Genomic DNA, 17,926 nt, shown 5'->3' with positions numbered 1-17,926 from the left:
CTGACCAATGTAAGTCTAATACTATCTCTGACCAATCTAAGTCTTAGACTAGATTTGACCAATCTAAGTCCTACTCTAGATTTTACCAATCTAAATCTAATACTAGATCTGACCAATCTAAGTCTAAGACTATCTCCGACCAATCTAAGTCTTAGACTAGATTTGACCAATCTAAGTATTTGACTAGATTTGACCAATCTAAGCCTAATACTATCTCTGACCAGTCTAAGTCTAAGACTAGATCTGACCTATCTAAGTCTAAGACTAGCTCCGACCAATCTAAGTCTTAGACTAGATTTGACCAATCTAAGTCTAAGACTAGCTCTGACCAATCTAAGTCAAAGGCTATATCTAACCAATCCAAGTCTAAGACTAGATCTGACCAATCTAAGACTAGATCTGACCAATCTAAGTCTAAGACTATCTCCGACCAATCTAAGTCTTAGACTAGATTTGACCAATTTAAGTCTTACTCTAGATTATACCAATCTAAATCTAATACTAGATCTGACCAATCTAAGTCTAAGACTATCTCCGACCAATCTAAGTCTAAGACTAGCTCTGACCAATCTAAGTCAAAGGCTATATCTAACCAATCTAAGTCTAAGACTAGATCTGACCAATCTAAGACTAGATCTGACCAATCTAAGTCTTAGACTAGATTTGACCAATCTAAGTCTTACTCTAGATTTTACCAATCTAAATCTAATACTAGATCTGACCAATCTAAGTCTAAGACTATCTCCAACCAATCTAAATCTTAGACTAGATTTGACCAATCTAAGTCTTTGACTAGATTTGACCAATCTAAGCCTAATACTATCTCTGACCAATCTAAGTCTAAGACTAGATCTGACCAATCTAAGTCTAATACTATCTCTGACCAATCTAAGTCTTAGACTAGATTTGACCAATCTAAGTCTAAGACTAGATCTGACCAGTTAGTGAATGAATTGTACTTTTGTAATTATTTCCCAATATTTCTACACAATAACTCAGATATAAGACACACGTAAAGTATTCACACTAGGGATGTCCAATAATGGCTTTTTGCCGATATTCCGATATTGTCCAACTCTTTAATTACCGATACCGAATTAACACATTATTATGCCTAATTTGGACAACCAGGTATGGTGAAGATAAGGTACTTTTTAAAAAAATTAATAAAAGAAGATAAATAAATTAAAAACATTTTCTTGAATAAAAAAGAAAGTAAAACAATATAAAAACAGTTACATAGAAACTAGTAATTAATGAAAATGAGTAAAATGAAGTGTTAAAGGTTAGTACTATTAGTGGACCAGCAGCACGCACAATCATGTGTGCTTACGGACTGTATCCCTTGCAGACTGTATTGATATATATTGATGTATAATGTAGGAACCAGAGTATTTAATTAAAAACAAACAAAAAAAAACAAAAAAACATACCGATAATAAAAAACCGATACCGATAATTCCCGATATTGCCGATATTATCGGACATCCCTAATTCACACTTGAATAAACTGTTTATATATATATATATAAATGTGTGGTTAGTCAAATGTTTTGTGTTACCTTTTTCAGGGAAGACGCAGCCGCTCACAAAAACCTAAATGACTGTTGTCTACCTGTGCTTGTCTGTGCCCTCTGCAGACCATGCTGACTGCCATCTCTATGAGCGCCATCGCCACCAATGGAGTCGTGCCAGGTGGGTGAACAGACGTCGCAGTTGGAGGCCGTCCGCTTCTAAATTCCTCTTTTATTTATTTATTTATCTCTCTTATTTTTTCCCAATGATTACCCTTGGCACGATGCACCTTGGTCAGCACGATGTCCCCGTTTAAAGCGTGGGCGTGTACCCTGACTTGTTGTGGCTAAACATTGGTCACACACAGAAAATAAAATGCAAGTTTGGTGTAGTGCGACCGTGCTGCAGTTTAGTGGCGGACGTGTGGGTCGGAGGGAATTAGCAGCTTAGGCAGGAAGTGTGGAAGTGTCAGCCAATTAGAAGTCGTGCTGCCAGCATGCTGCCTGTTGTTTATTTATATTCACTTCATTTGCACTGTATTAGAAAAAGCAAGCACAGAAATAAGAGATTAGCAAGTGAAGCATAAGTGGAAATACAAGTACGGGGGAGGCCGCCTGACACCAGCTAATTGGTACGCAAATGTTTTCCCAATGGCAGGGGGGAATAATTGAATTATCATAAACCTTGTCATCATGTTCTTTCCCGGTGTATTATTAGGTGATATAATACCGTCGAACCCTCACATCCAATGTCACTGGTTGACAATGTCCCCATAGAAAATTACCGTATTTTCCAGACTATAAGCCGCACTCACTACATTTTAGAAGAAAACAATATTTTATATACGTTGTGAAATGGGTTATTTACACATAAATATTCTGTCAATGTTTATTTACATACCTTAATTGTTTCCTTGTCTGTAACATGGCAGTAAAACGGCTGATCAGACAAAACAGAAGTCATCGTTATGGACAGACACCAGCTAATCCGTACGCAAATGTTTTCCCAATGGCAGGGGGGAATAATTGAATTATCATAAACCTTGTCATCATGTTCTTTCCCGGTGTATTATTAGGTGATATAATACCGTCGAACCCTCACATCCAATGTCACTGGTTGACAATGTCCCCATAGAAAATTACCGTATTTTCCAGACTATAAGCCGCACTCACTACATTTTAGAAGAAAAAAATATTTTATATACGTTGTGAAATGGGTTATTTACACATAAATATTCTGTCAATGTTTATTTACATACCTTAATTGTTTCCTTGTCTGTAACATGGCAGTAAAACGGCTGATCAAACAAAACAGAAGTCAACGTTATGGACTGACACCAGCTAATCGGTACGCAAATGTTTTCTCTATGGCAGGGGGGAATAATTGAATTATCATAAACCTTGTCATCATCTTCTTTCCCGGTGTATTATTAGGTGATATAATACCGTCAAACCCTCACATCCAATGTCACTAGTTGACAATGTCCCCATAGAAAATGACCGTATTTTCCAGACTGTAGAGCGCACCGGGATATAAACCGCACTCACTACATTTTAGAAGAAAAAAATATTTGATGTACGTTGTGAAATGGGTTATTTACACAGAAATATTCTGTCAATGTTTATTTAAATACCTTAATTGTTTCCAAACGGTGTCTGTAACATGGCAGTAAAACGGCTGATCAGACTAAACAGAAGTCATCGTTATGGACTGACACCAGCTAATCGGTACGCAAATGTTTTCCCAATGGCCGGGGGGAATAATTGAATTATCATAAACCTTGTCATCATGTTCTTTCCCGGTGTATTATTAGGTGATATAATACCGTCGAACCCTCACATCCAATGTCCCTAGTTGACAATGTCCCCATAGAAAATAACCGTATTTTCCAGACTATAGAGCGCACCGGGATATAAGCCGCACTCACTACATTTTAGAAGAAAAAAATATTTTATATACATTGTGAAATGGGTTATTTACACAGAAATATTCTGTCAATGTTTATTTACATACGTTAATTGTTTCCTTGTCTGTAACATGGCAGTAAAACGGCTGATCAGACAAAACAGAAGTCAACGTTATGGACTGACACCAGCTAAACGGTACGCAAATGTTTTCCCAATGGCCGGGGGGAATAATTGAATTATCATAAACCTTGTCATCATGTTCTTTCCCGGTGTATTATTAGATGATATAATACCGTCGAACTCTCACATCCAATGTCACTAGTTGACAATGTCCCCATAGAAAATGACTGTATTTTCCAGACTGTAGAGGGCACCGGGATATAAACCGCACTCACTACATTTTAGAAGAAAAAAATATTTTATGTACGTTGTGAAATGGGTTATTTACACAGAAATATTCTGTCAATGTTTATTTACATACATTAATTGTTTCCTTGTCTGTAACATGGCAGTAAAACGGCTGATCAGACAAAACAGAAGTCAACGTTATGGACTGACACCAGCTAATCGGTACGCAAATGTTTTCCCAGTGGCAGGGGGGAATAATTGAATTATCATAAACCTTGTCATCATGTTCTTTCCCGGTGTATTATTAGGTGATATAATACCGTCGAACCCTCACATCCAATGTCACTAGTTGACAATGTCCCCATAGAAAATAACCGTATTTTCCAGACTATAGAGCGCACCGGGATATAAGCCGCACTCACTACATTTTAGAAGAAAAAAATATTTTATATACGTTGTGAAATGGGTTATTTACACAGAAATATTCTGTCAATGTTTATTTACATACGTTAATTGTTTCCTTGTCTGTAACATGGCAGTAAAACGGATGATCAGACAAAACAGAAGTCAACGTTATGGACTGACACCAGCTAAACGGTACGCAAATGTTTTCCCAATGGCTGGGGGGAATAATTGAATTATCATAAACCTTGTCATCATGTTCTTTCCCGGTGTTGTATTATTAGGTGATTTAATACCGTCGAACCCTCACATCCAATGTCACTGGTTGACTTGGTTGACAATGTCCCCATAGAAAATTACCGTATTTTCCAGACTATAAGCCAGACTCACTACATTTTAGAAGAAAAAAATATTTTATATACTGTACGTTGTGAAATGGGTTATTTACACATAAATATTCTGTCAATGTTTATTTACATACCTTAATTGTTTCTAATTGGTGTCTGTAACATGGCAGTAAAACGGCTGATCAGACAAAACAGAAGTCATCGTTATGGACAGACACCAGCTAATCGGTACGCAAATGTTTTCCCAATGGCAGGGGGGAATAATTGAATTATCATAAACCTTGTCATCATGTTCTTTCCCGGTGTATTATTAGGTGATATAATATCGTCGAACCCTCACATCCAATGTCACTAATTGACAATGTCCCCATAGTAAATGACCGTATTTTCCAGACTATAGAGTGCACCGGGATATAAACCGCACTCACTACATTTTAGAAGAAAAAAATATTTTATATACATTCATATTGTGAAAATGGGTTATTTACACAGACATATTCTGTCAAGGGTTATTTACATACCTTAATTGTTTCCAAACGGTGTCTGTAACAGACACAGATGATCAGACAAAACAGAAGTAATCGTCATGGACCGACTCGCTGCGAAAGTTAGCTCTCCAATCAGCTAAAGTTAAAGTACCACTCATAGTCACACACACACTTAGTGTGGTGAAATTACCCTCTGCATTTGACCCATCCCCTAGTTCCACCCCCTGGGAGGTGAGGGGAGCAGTGAGCAGCAGCGGTGGCCGCTCTCGGGAATCATTTTGGTGATTTAAAACAGACTCAATAAATCCACGGTGACGTTTTGGTGAATTTGTGAAACTGACACAATACAAAAAGAATGTAATTGTAAGTTGATAATATACCAACACAGACACTTGTAAACGTGTTAGCATATTAGCTAATGCTAACAACGCTAGCTAGATTACTTTATGATAGCACGTACAAAAATATGCATGAAAACACTCCTCCAGACATCACACATTAGTCAGTATAAACAGTTTTAGCTATGCTATAAAACTTACAAACTTTGCTTGGAGTGATGAGTGAAGAATCCTTTCGAGCAGAAACGCTATGGACCGCCAGAAGACGCAACGGCACTTGCACTTCCGGTTGAAACCACTAAACAGAAGGAAACGCTGTCGACGTCCAGCCCACAGCACCTGCAGCAAGCAAACTCTATCAAGATGGCGCCATAGCACAAACAATAACACACCTTTTCAGTGTCTGTTGAACATTTTTTGTTGAATTCAAATTATTATAAAATTAGATTATGTATCACAGGGGTGCTCACACTTTTTCTGCAGGCGAGCTACTTTTCAATTGATCAAGTCGTGGGGATCTACCTCATTCATATATATAATTTATATTTACTTATTTATGAAATATATGTTTTTGTTAACAAGTTAAAGGTGTTTAATGATAATGCAAGCATGTTTAACACATATAGTTAATATTGTTAATAAATTAAAGGTGTTTAATGATAATACAAGTATGTTTAATAAATATAGTTAATATTGTTAACAAGTTAAAGGTGTTTAATGATAATACAAGCATGTTTAACACATAGTTAATATTGTTAAAAAATTAAAGGTGTTTAATGATAATACAAGAATGTTTAATACATATAGTTAATATTGTTAACAACTTAAAGGTGTTTAAAGATAATACAAGCATGTTTAACACATATGGATTCCTTTCTTTCATGAAGACAAGAATATAAGTTGGTGTATTACCTGATTCTGATGACTTGCATTGCTTGGAATCAGACAGTGGTGCTGATAATGTCCGCATTTTCGAATGGAGGAGAAAAAAAGTCTCCTTTCTGTCCAATACCACATGAAAGTGGTTGGTTTTTGGCATCTTATTTGTCCAGCTTCCGTACTCCTTTGTATACACTTTACAAGAAATACATTGTCGGCAAACTCCGTAGCTTGCTAGCTTGTGCACGCCAGCTTTTTGAGACTCTTATTTTGTTAGCACAACTGTGCAACTGTGCAGTCGGTCTTTGGTGTTTTGACGACAGGTACGGCGCCAGAGTCTGTTGAAATAAAGTGTTTCTCGCCTTCCAGTCGGTAATTTTAATGAGCTGGCAGCAGCCAGCGTCATCTCAGAAGACCCTCGGGTGCCGTGAATGTCAATCAAGTGACGAAAGTGACGTCATAGTGAAGATTTATGATCGCTCATTTTTAGGACTATTTTTTTAATGCCTGGCTGGTGATCGACTGACACACCCTCCGAGATCGACCAGTAGCTCGCGATCGACGTAATGAGCACCCCTGATGTATCATGTTTCCCTTTAAATATTTATGTTTATTTTTTAACAAAACAAAATGTTTGGAATTTTTGAAGATATATGTGTTGCATTTTTAAATAATATTATATTTAAAATGGTATGCAATTGCATGCAGCACATGTAATTTTTCTGTCGAAATGCAGCGAAGCAAGAAGATTTAATAAGAAAATTACTTTATTGACGCATGATATTTCCAGGCTTTCGCGGGCCACAAAACAGGAATTGGCTGGCCAGATCTGGCCCCCGAGCCTTGAGTTTGACACCAGTGGCATACGTTGTTGTTAAGCCAGTTGTGCATCTCAGCTGGAGGCAAAATTCCCAATTTGAAATTTCAATTAAACTCATTTAAATCATTTGCCAGGTAAATAAAGTAATAAATGCACTTGTTGTGGGTTTTTGTGCGCAGCTGGAGGCTCCTACTACATGATATCCCGCTCACTGGGCCCTGAGTTTGGGGGAGCAGTGGGCATCTGCTTCTACCTGGGGACCACCTACGCTGGAGCCATGTACATCCTGGGGGCCATTGAGCTGCTCCTGGTGAGAAACAGACTCTGTGCTACTTTATCATTTTGGATGGGATATTTTGTGTTCCAGACAAAACAGCTGCAGCTTTAGTTCCTCCACCCAAGAAAATTGTCGTAATCTATACACTACTGCCTTATAACGTCTTAGAATCGCAACTGCATGCAAAGTCTATACTTGTATAGTACAATACTTGCAAATGAGACACAGAGTCAGGACTTTGGGAAGGCCATTCTAAAACCTTCATTCTAGCCTGATTTAGCCATTCTTTTACCACTTTTGACGTGTGTTTGGGGTCATTGTCCTGTTGGAACACCCAACAAAACAGGCCCAGAGCATAATACTACAGTGTTTCCCACACATTCATTTATTTGTGGCGGCCCGCCACGAAACAATTATGTCCGCCACAAATTGATTTTTCGGCTTTTGACTCGCTCGACCGCTCATAAAAGCAATGGGACTGTCTGTGAATGTTGCTTGTAGTTACACCTCCGGTGCAGTAGGTGGCGGTATGCATTGTAACTCTGCCAATAGCACTTAATTCACCTGGTGGGCCAGAAGAAGAAGAAGAAGAGGGACGGACGGACGGGACCAAAATACTCGCCGACTACTTTTCATAATGATGGCGCTTCCTACGTTTCTACCTCAAACGTCCAAAAGCTGCTGAAAGCCTTGATCCAGGATGCCATGGGGGAAAAAACTTAAATGGTGCCTTTTGGCGATAGTTAGCAGCTTGGTGGCTCATAGCCGGCTAGCTAACGCTTGCTAGCGTGATAGCATTGCTTCATTTTTACAGGTGTTATAGGTAGATAGGTTATAGCTGCATCGCTCGCGGCTCGTCATATATTTAATGTTAATCCGCGATTTCACCGAGCGTTTCACTGACGGTTTCGCCTGACGCTGCTTCATTAACACCGCCGCTGTTTGACTCGGTCACCTGTTTTCATACCGACGAGCTAACGTGTCCAGGTTATAACCATGTTGTCAATAAACACACATGGACTGAAGCTAAATTGTCCACTGTCCACTGCAGCATGTGAATGCAATGAAAAGAATAAAATCTGAGCCAACCAGCTGTTAAAATGTTGTCCAGGTTAATGTTTTATTAAAGGCCCTTCATTTCAAGATTTCAACTGTGATTGGGCTTTAAACAGGTGGATGACCTGTTCAGATGGGTGTAACTGCTACTGGTCAAATAATGTGAAATAGCATTTAATTTTACATGTATGCAATGCCATTTAAATGTAATTATAGATAATAATAATAATAATAAATACTGTGTAGTGTTGTAAATAGTCAACGGGAAGGATTCTAGTAAGATATAAGCCATGAGCACTACACAGCCAGAAAAAAAACCTAGGCAGGACAAGTAAAAATATTGGGGCAAGTAGATTTGAGAAGTCGGGCAAGTAGAAAAAAACCTTAACGTTGAACCCTGCATGTGTTGAGCTGCTGGTTAGACGGCACTGTACATAGAGCGCTTCTGCTCGTTAGTAATAAATTCTAATGTTGGATGTTCACTCCTTCACACAGATGAGTATAGAAAAATATTTTCAACGGCCGAAAAGGGCTGGACTTGGAGAGGAGGTAGGCCTACAGTCCGGACCACAGGTGCGACCTGTTCAGGAGGAGGTTGACTGACTGTGGCAGGACACCTCTGCCTCTGTTTCACTTCATGTTGCTGGTAAATAATATGGTTGTAGTAGTAGGCTAAAGTTAAATTATTTAGTATTCACTAATTAAAGGGGCAGAGCTTTAAGAGACATTTTAGCTTTTATATTTTATAAGATATATTTTTTGTAAGAACCACAATTAATAAATATATTTCAGTGAATCACTAATTGTTCAAATCTGTATATAACTATGTACATAAAATGTTGTAATTATATTAACTCCCCCCCCCCCCCCCCCCCCCCCCCCCCCCCCCCCCCCCCCCGCCGACCACAGCACCACAAATAGATGCCTGTCCTGTGGGAAACACTGTACTACGACCACCATGTGTGATGGTAGGAATGGTGTTCCTGGGATTAAAGGCCTCACCTTTTCTCCTCCAAACATATTGCTGGGTATTGTGGCCAAACAGCTCAATTTTTGTTTCATCTGACCACAGAACTTTCCTTACAACAGGCCTTTAATCCCAGGAACACCATGCTCACCGTCAAGCATGGTGGTGGTAGTATTATGCTCTGGACTTGTTTTGCTGCCAATGGAACTGGTGCTTTAAATGTGACAATGAAAAAGGGGGATTACCGTATTTTTCGGACTATAAATCGCAGTTTTTTTTCATAGTTTGGCCGGGGGTACGACTTATACTCAGAAGCGACTTATGTGTGAAATTATTAACACATTAGCGTAAAATATCAAATAATATTATTTAGCTCATTCACGTAAGAGGCTAGACGTATAAGATTTCATGGGATTTAGCGATTAGGAGTGACAGATTGTTTGGTAAACGTATAGCATGTTCTATATGTTATAGTTATTTGAATGACTCTTACCATAATATGTTACGTTAACATACCAGTTGGTTATTTATGCCTCATATAACGTACACTTATTCAGCCTGTTGTTCACTATTCTTTATTTATTTTAAGTTGCCTTTCAAATGTCTATTCTTGGTGTTGGGTTTTATCTAATAAATTTCCCCAAAAAATGCGACTTATACTCCAGTGCGACTTATATATGTTTTTTTCCTTCTTTATTATGCATTTTCGGCCGGTGCGACTTATACTACGGAGCGACTTATACTCCGAAAAATACGGTACCTAAAACAACCTAAAATCATCAGCCCGGAGGTTGGGTCTTGGGCGCAGTTGGGTGTTCCAACAGGACAATGACCCCAAACACACGTCAAAAGTGGTAAAGAAATGGCTAAATCAGGCAAGAATGAAGAAGTGTCATGTCTGTGTGATCATGTTTTGTTTTAGTCATGTTCGGTTTTGTTTTTGGACTTTTTGTGCACTTTTGTTTTGTTTTGTCACCATAGCAACCCATTAGTTTTCACCTGTCACGTCACGCACCTGTTTCACGTTTTGAGTCACGCACCTGTTTTCGTTAATCATGTAGGTAGTATTTAAGTTCATTGTTTTCAGTTCGTCGTCCTGGCGAAATCCCAGATTCATACCCCTTTCACACTTTTACCTCTGCGCACTTCATAGTCCATGCCAAGTACATTTTTTGTTTATTAATGCCACAGTTAGTGTTTTTGTTTAATTGTTCACAGTTTTTTGCCCACGTGCAAGTCTTTTTGTTTCGTTAGTCAAGTTTGTACATCCGCCTTGAGCGCGCTTTTTGTTTCTTTGAGTGTTATAAATAAATATGTATTTACCTTCACGCCATGACCAGTCCAGCTTTACTTGCATCTCGGGAAAACAAACACACCATAGTCCACGTCTTGACAAGAAGAGAATGGCCTTCCCAAAGTCCTGACTTAAACGTGTGGACAATGCTGAAGAAACAAGTCCATGTCAGAAAACCAACACATTTAGCTGAACTGCACCAATTTTGTCAAGAGGAGTGGTCAAAAATTCAAGCAGAAGCTTGTGGATGGCTACCAAAAGTGCCTCATTGCAGTGAAACTTGCAAAGGGACATGTAAGCAAATATTAACATTGCTGTATGTATACTTTTGATTCAGCATATTTGCTCACATTTTCAGTATACCCATAATTCATAAAATAACCAAACTTCATGAATGTTTTTTGTGACCAACAAGTATGTGCTCCAATCACTCTATCACAAAAAAATAAGAGTTGTAGAAATGATTGGAAACTCAAGACAGCCATGATATTATGTTCTTTACAAGTGTATGTAGACTATTGATCGTGACTGTATATAAATATATATACATGCATTGTTTAAATGGAGATCTGACAAATAGGGAAGCCTATAACTCATTTTCATCACTTTCACGTCGGAAAAAAAAACCTTATTTGGGTCCACGGCCGACATGAAAGGGCCATACTAAAATCTTGATTGGATTTCCATGCAAAGATTCATGCGAGAGTTGATACAACACAAAAATAAACGCCCTTCAATGCTGCTTTTCGTTTTGATGTTAACCTCAATTCCTGCTGTGTTTCTGGCAAACAGGAAGCGTGTGTCCTCATTACCAACGTTCCGATTGGCTCAGTGCACGCTTAAAATAAAACCCAACAATGGTATTAAAGATGGGCATCAGAAGTCTCACTTTCCGTGGTGCTTTAAGGGGGAACGTTGGAGGAATGCAACCCAGGAGACAAATTGTGCCCTTCTCCTTCCTCCGACTGGCCCCCTTCACTCCGAATTCTGATCGGCTGATGAAACGCAGAGATCTTTCATCTCGCAGCCCGTTTCTTCCACTGCAGCCTGAGAGGAGCGTCGGCTAATCATGCAAACGCTGCATTAGGGAGAGATCAAAACACCCGAGTCGGTGCTTCGAGTCCGGCGCTATCAACACGGCGGAGTGTTTGTTTGTGTCTTACTTAATGGATACTCAGAGTTTGATCACGCCTGCTGGTTCTGGGTCAAAGCTGGCTTATAGTTCCTTTCACTGTGGAAGGGAGGCTCATTTGAATACGTGTCATCCTAACCCGTGCTGCTATTTTAGGTTGACGGCGATGCAGGGGAGTGTTTGCCTAGCGACGCGCTCGTCTTAGCTCCCTTCATGGAACACAAGATTCCTTTAAAAAGAATATGACTGTAATTATGTAACATCACTGTGGTTTTTTTTTTAGCACTGAGCCTTCAGAGCATGGCGAACGTTGCTTTAATAATAATGCTATCGCATGTTTTCGCACCTCGGACCGCCTCTTCTCACCTCGTTTTCATCACATGTATTAGACGTCCCTGTGGGTGAATTGATTGGATCTAACAGACAGCTGGCCTCTGATCCCAAATGTGGCCCTGTGAATCCCCAGACAGGGGAGTGAGGGAGATGTGTCGCGTTTTATTTCATTCGATTGTGTTTTGATCAGCCATTCTCAAACTGTGGACGTGGGGCTCCATCTACTGGTACGCCAAACAATCGCTTGATTAAAGTACAGTGTTTTAGTTTCTTATATTCAAACTGTGTGTAATGTTTCAGTGGCCAAAAATATAAAATAGACTTGTTAGATAAAACCTCTGCTATGTTTTCAATGACTACTTAGGCCTACTATGCTATTGTATTTTAATGTTGGTCGTTATGGTGGTACTTGAAGAGCCAAGTTTTGTCTAAGCTGGTACTTGGTGAAAAAAGGTTTGAGAGCTACTGATTTAGATTAATTGTGTCTTAATTGATCTTAATTCCTCTAGATTTTATTTTATTTTATTTAATGACATTTCTAACTTTCATCTACAGTATCTCTGTCAATTGGTATGCGCCCATGAATGTTATTTTAGTTGTTTTCTGCATTACTTATTTAGTTTTATTTGGTGTCAATTGTTTTCTGCGTTACTTATTTAGTTTTATTTGGTTTTAATGTTGTTTTATTTCTTTTTGAAAGATTGTTTTTAATTTTGTTCTTATATATATATATATATATATATATATATATATATATATATATATATATATATAGCTCAAGTAAATAAAATAAACTGATATACTGTATATATGTATATAACCGATATTTTTATATATATATATATATATATATATATATATATATATATATATATATATATATTAAAGTTAAAGTACCAATGATTGTCACACACACACTAGGTGTAGTGAAATTTGTCCTCTGCATTTGACCCATCCCCTTGTTCACCCCCTGGGAGGTGAGGGGAGCAGTGGGCAGCAGCGGGAATCATTTTTGGTGATTTAACCCCCAATTCCAACCCTTGATGCTGAGTGCCAAGCAGGGAGGTAACGGGTCCCATTTTTATAGTCTTTGGTATGACTCGGCCGGGGTTTGAACTCACAACCTACCGATCTCAGGGCGGACACTCTAACCACTAGGCCACTGACTAGGTATATATATATGTAAATATATAAATATATATATATATTTATATATATATATATATATATATATATATTTATATATATATATATATATATATATATATATACATGTTTATACATATATATATATATATACACATACATATATATGTGTGCGTGCGTGTGTGTGCGTGTAGCTGTGTGCATGTATGTGTATATCAATTCAGTTTATTTGAGCTAAAAAAAAAAAAATTATATATAGTAATTTATTGATTCACTTATTATTATATAGTCATTTATCATATCACAGAAGAAATATGATTGTGTTCTGCTTTATTTCTTTTTTCTTAATTTTTTTATTTTAATGTCATGTTATTTCATTTATTTTTGAAAGATCATATTTAATTTTTGATTGTATGTTAAAATTATTTACAATTGTTTTCTACATTATTTCATTTTTATTTAATTTTTTATTGATATTTAATTTGTTTTGATTCGATATTTAATATATATTCTTTATTTATTTTGATGTCATTATTTTCCATTAATTTGTAATAGAAGTTTATTTTATATGTATTTCAATTAGTATATCTCTAGCTTTTATTCAGTTTTTATACAAACATGCGTTTTCTTCTTCTTCTTCTTCTTCAGATCTACATCGTGCCCAAAGCAGCCATCTTCCCGCTGGAGGGCCTAGAAGGCGCCGAGGCGGAGGCGGCGCTGCTCAACAACATGCGCGTGTACGGCACCATCCTGCTGACCTCTATGGCCACTGTGGTGTTTGTTGGCGTCAAGTACGTCAACAAGCTGGCCCTGGTCTTCCTGGCCTGTGTCATCCTCTCCATCCTGGCCGTCTACGCCGGCGTCATCAAGACGGCCGTGGACCCTCCCATTTTCCCGTAAGTTGACCTGCCCTCTAAGTAGCATTCAAAATGCTGTCCTTCATGCTTTTTTTTCTCCGTCCAGTGTTTGTCTCCTGGGCAACCGCACTCTGGTGTGGAAGACCTTCGACGTGTGCGCCAAGACCGTGGAGACGGCCAACGGGACGGTCACCACGCAGCTGTGGCGCATGTTCTGCAACTCATCCTTGCTCAACGCCTCTTGTGACAAGTACTTTGTCAACAACAACGTGACGCAGGTGCAAGGCATCCCCGGTGTCACCAGCGGAATCTGGACAGGTCGGTGCATGTTGAGGGAGAAGTCCTTTATTTGTCTTGCCAGCAGGAAACTGTTGAAAAAAATCCATCCAACAGTACGTGGTTTCAGAGGAGACTGACGGCATGAAAAGAGAACAAAATTGCCTGATCTATTAAGATCCATGCATGTTTAATTGATAACTGGTCCAGACCGCCTTATTGTGTGAATGCTCCAAAGTATTCACGCATATGGTTTTCTACACCAAAATTCATCTTATTCATTATTATTATTATTATTATTATTATTATTGTGTGACTGCTCCAAAGCATCCACGCATATGGTTTTCTACACCAAAATTCATCTTATTTATTATTATTATTATTATCATTGTTGTGTGAATGCTCCAAAGCATTCACACATATGGTTTTCTACACCGAAATTCATCTATTTATTATTATTATTATTATTATTGTGTAAATGCTCCAAAGCATTCACACATATCGTTTTCTACACCAAAATTCATCTATTTATCATTATTATTATTATTATTATTATTATTATTATTATTATTATTGTGTAAATGCTCCAAAGCATTCACACATATGGTTTTCTACACCAAAATTCATCTATTTATTATTATTATTATTATTATTATTATTATTATTATTATTGTGTAAATGCTCCAAAGCATTCACACATATGGTTTTCTACACCAAAATTCATCTATTTGTGTGAATGCTCCAAAGCATTCACCCATATGGTTTTCTACACCAAAATTCATCTATTTATTATTATTATTATTATTATTGTGTAAATGCTCCAAAGCATTCACACATATGGTTTTCTACACCAAAATTCATCTATTTATTATTATTATTATTATTATTGTGTAAATGCTCCAAAGCATTCAAACATATGGTTTTCTACACCAAAATTGATCTATTTATTATTATTATTGTTATTATTATTATTATTATTATTATTATTATTGTGTAAATGCTCCAAAACATTCACACATATGGTTTTCTACACCAAAATTCATCTATTTGTGTGAATGCTCCAAAGCATTCACCCATATGGTTTTCTACACCAAAATTCATCTATTTATTATTATTATTATTATTATTATTGTGTAAATGCTCCAAAGCATTCACACATATGGTTTTCTACACCAAAATTCATCTATTTATTATTATTATTGTGTGAATGCTCCAACGCATTCACACATATGGTTTTCTACACCAAAGTTCATCTATTTATTATTATCATCTTTATTATTATTATTCTCCAGATTTTGGCGCGCTCTACCTTCCACATTTTTCACCCGATTCAAAGAGTTCCAACTTCAAACTGTTCAGCCTATTCAGGAATCACGGGCTTTCCATTGACGAATTCCAAAAATTCCCAGATTTCCCAGAATTCCAGCTTCTCCGGGACATTTTTCCCATTCAAAATGAATTGGCCATTTTTCAAACTTCCACCATTTCCACATTTTTCAACCGATTCCAACCATTCCACCTTCAACACATTCCACCATTCTGAAAATTCAAACTATTATTTTTCCAAGTTCAACAAAATTCCAGGATTTTCCAGAATTCTTGCTTTTCCAAAGCCCTATTTCCACCCCTTTTTCTGGCAACTACTCCTTCCACATTTTTCAATGCATTTCAACCCTTCCACCGTCAAAACATAATCAGGACAAAAAACAAAGTTGTTTTTTGAACTGGAAAAATTCCCGGTTTTCCCAAAATTCCAGGAATTCCGTAATACCATTTCTCAATTCAACATGTTACTACTTCAACATTTGTCGACCGATTTGAAAAATTCCAACACCAACCATTTCAACTCATTCAGACCATTCAAGTTTTTTACCATTTTCCAAAAAATTCCCGCTTTTCCCGAAATTCCCACATTTTTGGGAAATTCCCATTGAAATCAATGGGACATTCTTCAAAGTTCCACAATTCCCGCATTTTTCATCGGATTCAAGCTGTTCCAACTTCAAAATATTCAGCCTGTTCAGGAATTGTGTGCTCTACTTCAACAATTCTAAAACAAATTCCAGGATTTCAGTTTGTGTGAATGCATTGGAGCATTCACACGCAATTCCTTCAGGAATTGCCTCATCTAGTTTAAATGTGTTTTTTGTGTGTACTCTGTGTGGAAATGGGAATAGGAAACCGGTTTCGATTCCTGGGAATCCTTTGACCGTTATGTTAACGATTCCTTTATCGATGCCTCTGGGCACGCATGACGTCACTGCGCACCACAGGCGTTAGAATTTGTCACCAGAAAGGAAGACAACAGGGAAACTTGCAAAGTGGATATTGCATCAAATTGAGAGAAATACTAGCAGAGACATTGGCGGACACAACGTGTGATAAAGTTGAATGAATGACGCATTTTCCATACCCTACCAGACGTAAGTGAATCATCACCAGCAGCGGCGGCAAAGTCAGAAAGTCTTGTGGTAGTGATTTGCGATACCGACCTGATACCAAGTCAAATTCAGGCTGGTATCGGCAATACCGATCCGATACCAATACTTGCAAATACAGTATAACTCATTTAAAAAGTTGTGTATTTAAATAAAAAAATCATATATATATATATATATATATATATATATATATATATATATATATATATATATATATATATATGGGTCAAAGGGGCACTTTTACTGTTTAGCGATCTACAGTAGGCATTTTCTATAAATTGTATTTCTAGAAAGTTTCATAGTTTTAGGAGCTATATACTTATTTTTAGTCATTGACTAATCTTAATTTTATCATTACTAATTAAGTTTTGTTTGTTCTTGTTTGAAAATGTTTAAATTGAGAAAATAACAATTCAAATAAGATATTTTTGTATATATTTATATATGTATATGTATATATTTATTTGTATATGTATATATATATATATATATATATATATATATACAGTACAGGCCAAACGTTTGGACACACCTCATTTAATGTGTGTTTTTTATTTTCATGACTATTTACATTGTAGATTGTCACTGAAGGCATCAAAACTATGAATGAACACATGTGGAGTTATGTACTTAACAAAAAAGGTGAAATAACTGAAAACATTTTTGATTTTCTAGCTTCTTCAAAATAGCCATCCTTTGCTCTGATTACTGCTTTGCACACTCTTGGCATTCTCTCGATGAGCTTCAAGAGGTAGTTACCTGAAATGGTTTTGATGTCATAGTTTTGATGCCTTCAGTGACAATCTGCAATGCAAATAGTCTTGAAAATAAAGAAAAACAAATAGAAATGAGAAGGTGTGTTCAAACTTTTTGCCTGTACTGTATATATACAAGAACAACACTAAAACTGTAAGAAAAAAAGAACAAATATCAGAATGTAATGAGAAAAAAATTAACATTTTAAACTAACAATTAATAGTAATATAATTAGACACCTAAAACCCAAAGTTGTGTTTTTAAATATCTATTATATATTGTTATAGCATTGTTTTTTAATAAAACAAAAAAATCTAAAAACTGATATTATACATAAAATGTTTTGT

At 37.0% G+C, this 17,926-nt stretch overlaps 1 protein-coding gene across 2 annotated transcripts in view; it reads left to right on the top strand.

The window, feature by feature from the left end:
* The window catches only part of slc12a5a (solute carrier family 12 member 5a), a 463,886-nt gene that overhangs the window by 399,081 nt on the left and 46,879 nt on the right, over nt 1–17,926 (top strand). For both annotated transcript variants that reach the window (XM_072912855.1, XM_061940088.2), the window contains exons 5-8: nt 1,641–1,695; nt 7,224–7,354; nt 13,898–14,145; nt 14,213–14,424. In XM_072912855.1, coding sequence (XP_072768956.1) covers nt 1,641–1,695; nt 7,224–7,354; nt 13,898–14,145; nt 14,213–14,424 — 646 coding nt within the window. The remainder of the gene's footprint in view (nt 1–1,640; nt 1,696–7,223; nt 7,355–13,897; nt 14,146–14,212; nt 14,425–17,926) is intronic.

Source organism: Nerophis lumbriciformis, linkage group LG03 (assembly GCF_033978685.3).
Source record: "Nerophis lumbriciformis linkage group LG03, RoL_Nlum_v2.1, whole genome shotgun sequence".
Classification (NCBI taxonomy): domain Eukaryota; kingdom Metazoa; phylum Chordata; class Actinopteri; order Syngnathiformes; family Syngnathidae; genus Nerophis; species Nerophis lumbriciformis.
The sequence above is the reverse complement of the archived record's forward strand: the minus strand, read 5'-3'. Positions and strand labels throughout refer to the sequence as shown.